The sequence below is a fragment of the Staurois parvus genome, unplaced genomic scaffold (assembly GCF_062004578.1).
Source record: "Staurois parvus isolate SC_StPar_1 unplaced genomic scaffold, SC_StPar_1.0 ptg001072l, whole genome shotgun sequence".
In the NCBI taxonomy this organism is placed as follows: Eukaryota; Metazoa; Chordata; class Amphibia; order Anura; family Ranidae; genus Staurois; species Staurois parvus.
This window is the reverse complement of record NW_028318868.1, coordinates 615045-627853: the sequence shown is the minus strand read 5'-3', so window position 1 is coordinate 627853 and position 12809 is coordinate 615045. Positions and strand designations below refer to the sequence as shown.

At 42.8% G+C, this 12809-nt stretch overlaps 1 protein-coding gene across 15 annotated transcripts in view; it reads left to right on the top strand.

The window, feature by feature from the left end:
* Window positions 1-12809, top strand: part of SCAI (suppressor of cancer cell invasion) — a 1319466-nt gene that overhangs the window by 699651 nt on the left and 607006 nt on the right. For all 15 annotated transcript variants that reach the window (XR_016307572.1, XR_016307574.1, XR_016307571.1 and 12 more), the window contains 2 exons: window positions 8237-8338; window positions 8954-9032. Coding sequence is in view for 10 of the 15 variants with exons in the window: in XM_089658464.1 (XP_089514590.1) it covers window positions 8237-8338; window positions 8954-9032 (181 nt within the window). In the remaining 5 variants the exon portion in view is untranslated. The remainder of the gene's footprint in view (window positions 1-8236; window positions 8339-8953; window positions 9033-12809) is intronic.

The window sequence follows — 12809 nt, the reverse complement described above, 5'->3', positions numbered from 1 at the left end:
CCCATCTGCGGCTCACCTCTGCAACCCCATCTGCGGCTCACCTCTGCAATCCCATCTGCGGCTCACCTCTGCAATCCCATCTGCAGCTCACCTCTGCAACCCCATCTGCAGCTCACCTCTGCCCTCTGTCTGCGGCTCACCTCTGCACCTCTTCTCTGGCTCACCTCTGCACCCTGTCTGCGGCTCACCTCTGCTAATCAGCCAGTCACAGCCATTTCTTAATGACATTCCGAACAGAGGATATTGACATCTGAAAACGCTTTGCTATCTTCTTATAGCCTTCTCCAGCTTTGTGAGCATCAACTATTTTCAGTTTCAGTTTTCTAGACAACTGCTTAGAAGAACCCATGGTGCTGATTGTTGGGGCAAGATCAGATGAGTCTGGGCATTTAAAACCTTTGAGCTTGACATCACCTGGTCTTCCCAGACGATGACTGAGAACAATCCATGACACTGGCAGGGCTCAGCTTTGCAAAGGGGGCAGTGCATGCTATAAATTCTGCAGGGTGCCCAAACTTTTGCAGACGCCATTTTTTTGTTTTCTGTTATTTTGAAAGTGTAAATGATGAAAATAAAATCTAACTTTTGTTGACATAAGAATGTCTAATCTGTAATTTGATGCATTTTGGAAATTTTTCCATCTTTCCTTGGCTTCTTTATGCACATTAATACAACTTTTTAGCTGGGGAGCCAAAACTTTCGATCCCCACTATATATACAATTTCTCACAGAAGTGAGTACACCGCTCACATTTGTAAATATGTTATTATAACTTTTCATGTCACAACACTGAAGAAATGACACTTTGATACAATATAAAGTAGTGAGCTTGTATAACAGTGTACATTTGCTGTCCCCTCAAAATGACTCAACACACAGCCATTAACCTCTTCAATACAGGGCACTTTTACCCCCTTCCTGCCTAGGCCATTTTTCAGGTTTCAGCACTTTCACACTTTGAATGACAGTTGCATACAATATTGTACCCAAACTAAAATTTTATAATTTTCTTCACACAACTAGAGCTTTCTTTTGGTGGTATTTAATCAGTACTGGGGTTTTTATTTTTTTTTGCTAAATTAACAAAAATGACTGAAAATTTTGAAAAAAAAACATTTTTCTTTGTTTCTGTTATAAATGTTTGCAAATAAATAATTGTTCTTCATAAATTTAGGCCAAGATGTATTCTGCTACATGTCTTTGGTGAAAATAACCCAAATTAGGATGTATTTTTTTAGTTTGTAGGAAAGTTACAGAGTTCACAAACTATGGTATAGATCTGAATATTGATCAATCCTGAAGTACTGACGGCCAATCTAATTTCTTGAGGTCCAAGAATGTCAGAACAGTACAGATATCCTCCAAATGACCCCTTTTTTCAAAGTAGACAGTCCGACATACTTCATAAGAGGCATGGCGAGTTTTTGAAGTTGTATTTTTTTGTCATAATTTTTCGGAAAATGAAACAATGTAAAAAATAATTTTCACTATTTTTTTTTTTTTACATACTGTCACCAGTGCAGTACAGCGTCATATAACTGGCATGGCAGTAATCAGGGACACTGACTGGTGACCGTATGGAAAAAAATATATATAATTTTTTTTAAAACATTTTTTAATTTTTCTTATTTTTAATTTTTTGCTACCTTTTTTTTTCTTTTTTTTTAAGATTTTTTTTTCATATTTCACTATAACCAAAGTAGTACAATGTTACCATATTAACATTGTACTACTTTGGGGAAGTGATAAGTATTTTTTTTTACACAATTTGCTTATAGCAAAGAATTACTTTGCTATAAGCAAGCATTTACCTGAATGACATTGATTCATTCAGGGTTTTTTTTTTTTCGTGCTTAGCTGTGATTTGGCCACGGCTAATCACATGACACAGCTGGGCTGTGATTGGCCCAGCTTGTGCATGTGATCGCTGTGACCATTCACAGCTAGACACACTAGTATACAATGGATGGCATGAATGAACCCATCCATTGTATACAACTGTCATGTGATCTGCTGTGATTGGTCACAGCAGGTCACATGGTACCGGCAACGGGGCCGGTACTCAGATCTGTCATCGCCCGTGTCCGAGGTACACGGCTGGTGATAGATCGCGCCGCTCTGCAGGCGTGCAAACTGCGCATGCCTGAAAGGACGCCACATGGCATCCACCCGGAAAGGTGAGGGTTTTTGACGGCTGCCATTCGGCCATAGGCCGGGAGGGAAATGGTTAATATCTAAACCGTTGGCAACAAAAGTGAGTACACCCCTAAGTGAAAATGTTCTAATTGGGCCCAAAATGTCATTATTTTGTTTGGCCACCATTATTTTCCAGCACTGCCTTAACCCTCTTGGGCATGGAGTTAACCAGAGCTTCACAGGTTGCCATTGGAGTCCTCTTCCACTCCTCCATGACGACATCACGGAGCTGGTGGATGTTAGAGACCTTGCACTGCTCCACCTTCCATTTGAGGATGTCCCACAGATGCTCCATAGGGTTTAGGTCTGGAGACATGCTTGGCCAGTCCATCACCTTTACCCTCAGCTTCTTTAGCAAGGCAGTGGTCATCTTGGAGATGTGTTTGGGGTCGTTATGTTGGAATACAGTCTCCAAAGGGAGGGGATAATGCTCTGCTTTAGTATGTCACAGTACATGTTGCATTCATGGTTCCCTCAATGAACTGTAGCTCCCCAGTGCCGGCAGCGCTCATTCAGCCCCAGACCATGACACTCTCACCACCATGCTTGTCTGTAGGCAAGACACACTTGTCATTGTACTCCTTATCTGGTTGCCGCCACACATGCTTGACACCATCTGAACCAAATCCGTTTCTCTTGGTCTCATCAGACCACAGGACATGGTTCCAGTAATCCATTTCCTTAGTCTGCTTGTCTTCAGCAAACTGTTTTCAGGTTTTCTTGTGCATCATCTTTAGAAGAAGCTTCCTTCTGGGATGACAGCCGTGCAGACCAATTTGATGTAGTGTGTGGCGTACGGTCTGAGCACTGACAGGCTGCCCCCCCCCCCCCACCCACCCACCCCTTCAACCTCTGCAGAAATGCTGACAGCACTCATACGTCTATTTCCCAAAGACAATCTCTGGATATGACGCTGAGCACGTGCACTCAACTTCTTTGGTCGACCATGGCGAGGCCTGTTCTATCCTGTTAAACCGCTGTATGGTCTTGGCCACCATGCTGCAACTCAGTTTCAGGGTCTTGTCAATCTTCTTATAGCCTAGGCCATCCATCTTTATGTAGAGCAACAATTCTTTTTTTCAGATCCTCAGAGAGTTTTTTGCCATGAGGTGCCATGATGAACTTCCAGTGACTAGTATCAGAGAGTGAGAGCGATAACACCAAATTTGCCATACCTGCTCCCCATTCACACTTGAGATCTTGTATCACTAACAAGTCACATGACACTGGGGAGGGAAAATGGCTAATGGGGCCCAATTAGGACATTTTCACTTAGGGGTGTACTCTCTTTTGTTGCCAGCGGTTTAGACATTAATGTAAACTCACTACTTTACATTGTAGCAAAGTGTCATTTCTTCTGTGTTGTCACATGAAAAGATAGAATAAAATATTTACAAAATTGTGAGGGGTGTACTCACTTCTGTGAGATACTGTGTGTGTATATATATATATATATATATATATATATATATATATATATACACTGCTCAAAAAAATTAAAGGAACGTTTTGAAAACACATCAGATCTCAATGGGTAAAAATATCATGCTGGATATCTGTACTGATGATATGGACTGGGTGATGTGTTAGGAACGTAAGGATGCCCCATCATTTGCTGGATTTGAAAATGATCAACCTACAAAGGACTGAATTCAAAGACACCCCAAAAATCAAGTTAAAAAATTATGCAGCAGGCTAGTCCATTTTGCTGAAATTTCATTGCAGCAACTCAAAATGGTACTCTATAATTTGTATGGCTCCCACGTGCTTGTATGCAATAATAAGTTGTATGGCTCCCACGTGCTTGTCGGGGCATGCTCCTAATGAGACGATGGATGGTGTTCTGGGGTATTTCCTCCCAGATCTGGACCAGTGTACTGAGCTCCTGGACAGTCTGAGGTACAAGCTAGCAGCGTCGAATGGACCAAAACATGATACCCCAGAGGTGTTTTGTTGGATTTAGGTCAGGCAGGCGTGGGGGCATTTCAATGGTATCAATTCCTTCATCCTCCAGGAACTGCCTGCATACTCTCACCCCCCCACATGAAGCTAGGCATTGTCATGCACCAGGAGGAACCCAGGACCCACTGCACCAGCGTAGGGTCTGACAATGGGTCCAAGGATTTCATCCCAATACCTAATGGCAGTCAGGGTGCCCTTGTCTAGCCTGTAGAGGTCTATGCGTTCCTCCATGGATATGCCTCCCCAGACCATCACTGACCCACCACCAAAACGGTCATGCTGAACAATGTTACAGGAAGCATAACATTCTCCATGGCTTCTCCAGACCCTTTCACGTCTGTCACATGTGCTCAGGGTGAACCTGCTCTCATCTGTGAAAAGCACAGGGCACCAGTGCCTGTCAATTCTGGTGTTCAATGGCAAATACCAATCGAATTCTATGGTGCCGGGCAGTGAGCACAGGGCCCACTAGAAGATGTTGGGTCCTCAGGCCACCCTCATGAAGTCTGTTTCTGATTGTTTTGTCAGATACATTCACCACCAGTGGCCTGCTGGAGGTCATTTTGTAGGGCTCTGGCAGTACTCATCCTGTTCCTCCTTGCACAATGGAGCACATACCAGTCTTGCTGATGGGTTAAGGACCTTCTACGGCCCTGTCCATCTCTTAGAGTAACTACCTGTCTCCTGGAATGTCCTCCATGCTCTTGAAACTGTGCTGGGAGACACAGCAAACCCTCTGGCAATGGCACATATTGATGTGCCATCCTGGAGGGGTTGGAATGCCTGTGCAACCTCTGTAGGGTCCTGGTATCGCCTCATGCTACCAGGAGTGACACTGACCCTAGCCAAATGCAAAATTAGTGAAAAACAGTTAGAAAAGATGAGTAGGGAAAAAAATGGCAGCTGTCTCCACCTGTAAAAACATTCTTGTTTTGGGGTTCGCTGTCACAAGTTAGCCTGCAGTTTCTTGTCTGTGTATTCTTTCCTCCTTGCTGCAGTGCTGTTCCTGATTCCTTTCACATGTGTGGTTTGTCTGTGCTCACCTATGGGCATCGTCTTTTATTCTCTGGGTTTTATTTCCTTCCCTGCCATCACTTCCTGGCCCTCCTCTTAGTTTGCTTCTCTATATAAGACATGCTCAGTCTAGCCCACTTTGGCTGAGCAACTGCTTAGTTCTCTGAGCTCCTGTCTGTCGCTACGCTTGTATCCTTTATCTGACTACCCATGCACCTACCCCGGCTTCGTCCACTGACTGTGCTGATCTCCAGCCGTCCTGACCTTGGCTTGTCTATCGGCTTCCCTGTTGTCTCCTGGATTACACTCTTCTCAGGCGATTGGTCTCCGTATCCTCAGATGGGCGTACCTGGGGGCCACAACCTGGTTCCAGCTTGCTGCAAGTCCATCCCCACCATCAGGGGCTCTGGTGAAGAAGGAGGCTGGGGCTTAGACTCCGCACCCTGGAGAACCCAGAGTTGGTCTACAAGGGCTTACTACCACAGATTCGTGACAGTTTGCTCAAGCCATGAGCTCCTCAGAAATACCGCAGCCACTTCTGGAACAACTCCAGAAATTGGCGCAGAGTCGATATCCAGCAGGCCTATCAGAAACGTATTATGCAGTGTCTGCAGGAACTTTCCTCCCAGTTGGATCAGCTGCAGGTTGTGTCCACTTCCTCACCCTCTGTTTCGGCTCCTGCTCTGGCTTCTGCTTCTCCAACCCCCGCTGTTCCTCCAGTGGAACACAGTCCTTCGAAACCCCAACTGCCTCCACCACCTTGCTTTTCTGGTGATCCCAAAGCTTGTCAGGGCTTCATCAATGAGTGCTCAACTCACTTTGAGCTAGCAGCCCACCATTTTTCTATTGACCGTTCCAAGGTGGCGTACATGATTTCCCTACTTTCTGGTGAAGCACTGGCTTGGGCCTCGCCACTGTGGGAGCGTCAAGATCCAACTATTTGCAGGCTCTCAGCCTTCCTGCAGGCTTTCCGTAAAACCTTCGATGTGCCTGGCAGGACTTCATCTGCTGCAGGAGCTCCTCTTTGGCTTTGTCAAGGTAGCAAAACTGTTGGACAATATGCAGTTCAGTTTCACACCTTAGCTTCAGAACTGGCATGGAATAATGAGGCTCTTTCTGCAACCTTTTGGCAGGCTCTAGCACACCATATTAAGGACAAACTAGCTGGGAGAACCATACCCACCTTCCCTTGATTTATCATACCTGTCTTCATTCATTGGGCCCTGAACTCGTACCAGGTTTTTGCTTATGTGGACTCTGTGGCAGCCGGGAACTTCACGAGCAATCATTGGCCGCTGAATTGGGCATTTCTCTTGTCCCTTTGATGACACCCCAATCAGTATCTGCAGTTGATGGCTCTACCTTGGCCTTAGGACCGCTACGCTTCCAAACCACCTCCATAACTATGCATGTTGGCTTTCTTCATGTTATGTTTTCCCGTTCTTACTCCTTTAGAGGCAAATGTTTCCAAGAACTTACATCTGTCGGCTTCCAAGTACAAAGTAGCTGCAGATGGTCATTGCCGGTTGAGTCCCACATTTCTTCCTGGTGACAAGGTTTGGCTCTCTACCAAGAATATCTGTCTACGAGTACCCTCTATGAAATTTGCTCCTCGTTTCATTGGTCCATTTACCATTCTCCACCAGGTCAATCCTGTTGCTTTCAAACTTCGCCTCCCTTCACATCTGAGAATCCCTAATGTTTTCCATGTTTCTCTTCTGAGGCCATACATCATCAACAGGTTTTCCCATCCTCATCATCATCCTTCTCCAATAGTGAATACTTCAGATTAGTATGAAGTCAAGCAAATCTTGGATTCCAAATTCTTCAGAGGGAAGCTTTCGTATCTAATTGACTGAAAGGGATATGGTCCTGAGGAGAGGTGTTGGATTCCGACTACTGATGTTTCTGCACCCCGTCTGGTGGAATTTTTTAATCAAAAGTTTCCTCTTAAGCATGGCCCTAAACAAGTGGAGAGACCTCGTAAGAGGAGGGCTACTGTCACTTGTTATCCTGCAGTTTCTTGTTTGTGTATTGTTACCTCCTTGCTGCAGTGCTGTTCCTGGTTCCTTTCACATGTGTGCTTTGCCTGTGCTCAGCTATGGGCGTCATCTGTTATTCTCTGGGTTTTATTTCCTTCCTTTCCATCACTTCCTGGCCTGCCTCGTAGTTTGCTTGTCTATATACGACATGTTCAGTCTAGCCCACTTTGCCTGAGCAACTTCTTAGTTCTCTGAGCTTCTGTCTGTTGCTATGCTTGTATCCTATATCTGACTACCCGTGCACCGACCCCGGTTTCGTCCACTGACTGTGCTGATCTCCAACCGTCATGACCTTGGCTTGTCTATCGGCTTCCCTGTTGTCTCCTCAATTACACTCTGCTCATGCGATTGGTCTCTGCATCCTCAGCTGGGCGTACCTGGGGGCCGCGAACTGGTTCCAGATTGCTGCAAGTCCATCCCCACCATCAGGGGCTCTGGTGAAGAGGAATTCTGGGGCTTAGACTCCGCACCCTGGGGAACCCAGAGTTGGTCTACAAGGGCTCACTACCACAGGTTCGTGACAGTCATCTCATTGTTGCCCATCTAGTGCACCTGTTGTTAATTTCATTAACACCTAAGCAGCTGAAACTGATTACCAACCCCCTCTGCTACTTAACTGACCTGATCAATATCCTAGGAGTTTAATTGACTTGATGCTATACTCTGATGAAAAAGAGTTCCTTTAATTTTTTTGAGCAGTGTTTTATCATTAGTATGTGTGTATAGGGCAGTGTTTCTCAACTCCAGTCCTCATGGACCCCCAACAGGTCATGTTTTCAGGATTTCCATTATTTTGCACAGGTGATTTGATCAGTTTCACTGCCTTAGTAATTACCACAGCTGTTTCATCTGAGGGAAATCCTGAAAACATGACCTGTTGGGGGTCCATGAGGACTGGAGTTGAGAAACACTGGTATAGGGGAAGCAGTCTGTTGTTGGCTTCCTTTTATTCATATAACAGGCATTATTTAGAAAAGCAGACAGAAAAACAAATTAAAATGAAAAATTTCTTTTTCTTTAAGGACCCTGCTGAGAAGCCAACAAAGAGAGAAAACCCTCACAAATATCTTCTTTATAAGCCAACCTTCAGTCAGCTTTATACCTTTCTTGCAGCATCTTTCAAGGTAAGTGCACAGGGAAAATATCCAATATTATGTACGCCATTGGTAAGTAATATGGGTTTATTCAAGAAGGCAAATTAAAATGTTCAGTATGCCATTTTAACCAACTAAGAACTATTTGCTATTTCTGTAGTTAAAGTGAGTCTGATGGCACTTGCTTAGAAGTAGGGGTATAAATTTAACAGTAATGCAGCCACCTTGTGGTGTCTGAAAGTACCTGTGTCAGTCCTCAGGAAGATTACTATGTAAATTAGATTTCAGGTCCAGACTATACACAGGGCCTTCTCCTCTATCTTCATTTTCACAATGCCAAACCTCTTCTTAGAACAAAGCTTTACACCTTACCATTGTGCTTTCAAATTTTAGAGCCTCAGTGGCTGCTGGCAGGGACAGGACATAACTTTTGAGTTTGTCTACTGGTTTGTTCTAAATTGGGCAGAAGACAAGGTTTTGAGTATATTCTGAGCCTGCAATCCTTTTGGCTTTAAACTTACAGGAACTGATGTGAAGATTACCATAGGTATTTTGTGTACTTCATTATTATTGATACCTTTTATACTTTTTAGACAATGACCGTGTGAAATATTATATTTGACTAATAATTCTTTCCATCTGCAGGAGTTGCCAGCAAACAGTGCCCTTTTGATTTACTTGTCAGCAACGGGTGTCTTCCCCACAGGTCGTTCTGACTATGAAGGTATGATAAAGGAATGCACCCTGTTGTTCACAGGGCCTCAGTTTTCTCTATTCCATGCTGTGCAATAAATACCTCACTGCTGGAGCTGCCTGCCTATGTGTACAGGACTGATATCTTGAGCATTAGCTGTGCGATGCTCTACGATCCTGGCTTCTCCAGTAGTGCAGTTGCTGACATGACATTCATATCCAAACATGGCTGCCATTTATCATCCAACATAATACAGTTCATGAATACAAAGTTGTTTACCCTGTAAACCATACCTAAAACAGTCAACTGTGTGTAACATATGTCAGATCTAGTGGTAAATACATTTTTTATAACTGTCATTTATTGATTTTCTATTTTTACTATTGATTGATTTTTACTATTGCTCCTGGATATGTTTTTTATAACTAACGTTTATTGATTTTCTAGATAAATCCAGAAACGATAGTAATTGTCAAGTATATTAGCTATACTTTGTGAGTTACAAAGTGTGTGACAGACTGTAGTCTGTAGTTAGGTCATACTGCACATGTCAAGCTTACTATAGTAAGATAGTATGGCTTTTCAGTGTAAATTAATGGATAATGTGCTTACCCTTACCATGTCACCCACAGTAGTGTTAAAATAAACACAAGCTTAATGAATCAAAGCAGTTAGGGAAGGTTAGTGGAGATGGATGTGTCTGAAGGATATTCCTTTTACATGACATTCTGGATTTTCATTAGTAGTTCTACTAGAGGGGAGGTTCAATATGTGTCCATTTAGGGGTCATACGGCACCTTGGCACTGTAAGTATGTGCCAACCATTTTTTTTGTAAATGCTTTATTTATAAAGGGTTTGGACATTTGCATACAGCAGGAAAAAGAAAGCTCATTAGCATACAGTTGAGACTGTCACAGAGCAAAATTATCATGCATGAGACAATTCAACTTAAAGTAATACTAAAGGCTTACATTTTTTTTCTAAAAATAACAAACATGTTCTACTTACCTGCTTTGTGCAGTGATTTTGCACAGAGCAGCCTAGATACTCCTCTTCTTGGGCCCCCCGCCAGCACTCCTGGCCTCTCCTTTCATTTGGGTGCCCCCACAGCAATCAGCTTGCTATGGGGGCACACGCTGCTCTGTGTGTCAATTCAAACACAGAGCTGTGGCTCAGCCCCGCCCCCTCTCTCATCTCATTGGCTCACTGGGTGTGATTGACAGCAGCGGGAGCCAATAGCTCTCAGCCAATGAGGAGAGGGGGTTCCGAGATAGGCTGGGAGGGGGGCTGCTGCACAGAGAAGGTTTTTTCCTTGAGCCTTTACAAACACTTTCACATCCGTAAGATCAGTATACACACAAATATACATTTAATGGAGAAAATGAACTCCTAAGCAGAGGTGAAAAAAAGAGTATGGGATATGGAAGGGGAGAAGAGGACATATAAGTATGGGGGACTAAAAAAAGTAAGGAAAGAAAAGGAAGTTCAGAACGGAGATTGAATGCTGTGGCTGAACAAATGCTGGTTTTCGAGCAGGATCATTTGACAGAAGCCATTCTAATGACCTGCTTCAGTTGAACAGAGAGGGCTACACAGAGATCAAATGCATGAAGAAGATAGAGACATTTGGGTAAAATCATCATCTTAAAAATATCACACTGACCAAATCACAAGAACTTTCCCTGCTGCTATTTCAATAGTAGATTTCCCATGCTATGGAGGAGAGCTAAAATGTTACATAATTTGTAAGGTTGGATAAAGACACCAGTCTATCCAGTCCAAGCTGTGTGGGTGTGTGTGTTCATGTCAAAAATCATTCTCCATATCCCTGTATACTGTGTTTGTTAGGATACCTGTCCAAGAGGTTTTTACTTTTAAAACTATCAATACTTCCCGCTGACTCCACCAATTGTGGAAGTGAGTGCAACCTCCTTACCACCCTGACAGTAAAAAAAAAATAATACCTTGCACAGTTTAAGGTTAAACTGCTTCTCCTCTAATTTCATTGCTAAATACTCCATTTTGAGGTATTTGTATATTGCTATCATATCCCTTCTCAAGTATCTCTTCTCCTAGGAGAATAAATTTAATGTGGGAGAATGAGTTCCTCTAGTCCCCTTGTTAACTTTGTTTCCCTTCTCTGGACTCTCTCCAGTTCCCTACCTCCTTCCTGATCTGGTGACCAGAACTGGACGTCATACTCCAGATGTGGCTGAAACAGAGTTTTATAAAGTGGCAGGATTGTAGTTTTATCTCTGGAGTAAATTCCTTTTTTAATGCATGCTAATATTCTGCTAGCTTTTCTTGCTGCAGCTTGGCATTGCATGCCAGTGCTAAGACTGTCATCTACTGGGAACCCCAGATCTTTTTCCATCCTGGATTCCCCCAGAGGTTCTCCCCCTAGCGAGAAATTTGTGTTCATATTTTCATCCCCCAAGTGCATTACTTTACATTTTTCCACGTTAAACCTCATTTGCCATGAATTTCCCACCCCTTTATTTTATTGAGGTCTCCTTGTAAGATTTCTATATCTTGCTGTGAAATTATTGCTCTACGTGGTTTTGTATTGTCAGCAAACACTGAGATTGAGCTTGTTACAGTATATCAACCTGTATATCATTTATGAAAAAAATAAACAGAATTGGTCCCAGGACAGAGCCTTGGGGTACCCCACTTACACCTTCAGACCAGTCTGAGTACTCTGTATTTATCACTACTCGTTGGATGCACCCTTGTAAACAGTTTTCTATCCATGGACAAACCCTATGGTCCATGCCTACAGACCACAGTTTGTGAATTAGGCATTTATGGGGAACTGAATCGAATGCTTTTGCAAAATCCAGATATACCACATTCACCACCCTTCCTTTATCTAGATGGCAGCTCATAGAATGTTAACAGATTGGTTTGGCAAGAGCAACCTTTTGTAAATACATGCTGATTACTACTAATTATACTGTTTTCTTGTGCTAATTCTTAGATATAGTCCCTTATTATCCCCTCCAATGGTTCACATACTATTGATGTTAGACCGACTGGTCTGTAGTTCCCAGGTATATGTCTTTGCCCTTTTTTGAATATTAGTACTACGATTACCTTTCGCCAATCAGCTGGTACCATTCCTGTCAGTATGCTGTCCATAAAAATTAGAAATAGCTATACCCTGATTGAGTTCTTTGAAGACTCTCGGATGTAATCTATCCGGTCCTGGTGATTTACTTGTGTTAAGATTTTCTAGTCTTTCTCAGACACTGGCTTCTGTCAGCCATAAGGATACATTCTGTGGTGTTACTAATGATACAGTCTTGATTACTATAACTATCCCTTTCATTTGTAAAAACTGAGGAGAAGAATGCATTTAGTACAGTTGCCTTCTCCTTGTTATTTGTAACCAACTCCTCTTCATCTTCTTTAAGGGGCCAATATGTTCTGACCTTGCTTTATTACTGTTAACGTATTTAAAAAATGTATTGGGGATTTTTTTTTTACTATCCTCTGCTATGTGTCTCTTGTAGTCTATTTTAGCCACCCTGATTGTGTTCTTATACTTTTTTATTGTGTCCCTTGTAGTGTTGGAATGCTGACGATGGCCCCTTGACCTTATATTCCGTGGAGGCCATTTTTTCTCTTTAATATGTCCTTTTATGTTAAAGTTTAGCCACCCAGGTTTAATCTAAGCTTTTACAGTATGTTTATTGCCCATTGGAATATACTGGACAATACCTTTATTTAATATGTTCTTAAATATTCCCATTTTTCCTCAGTGTTCAATATTTTAAGGATTTGGTCCCATTTAATATCTTGTA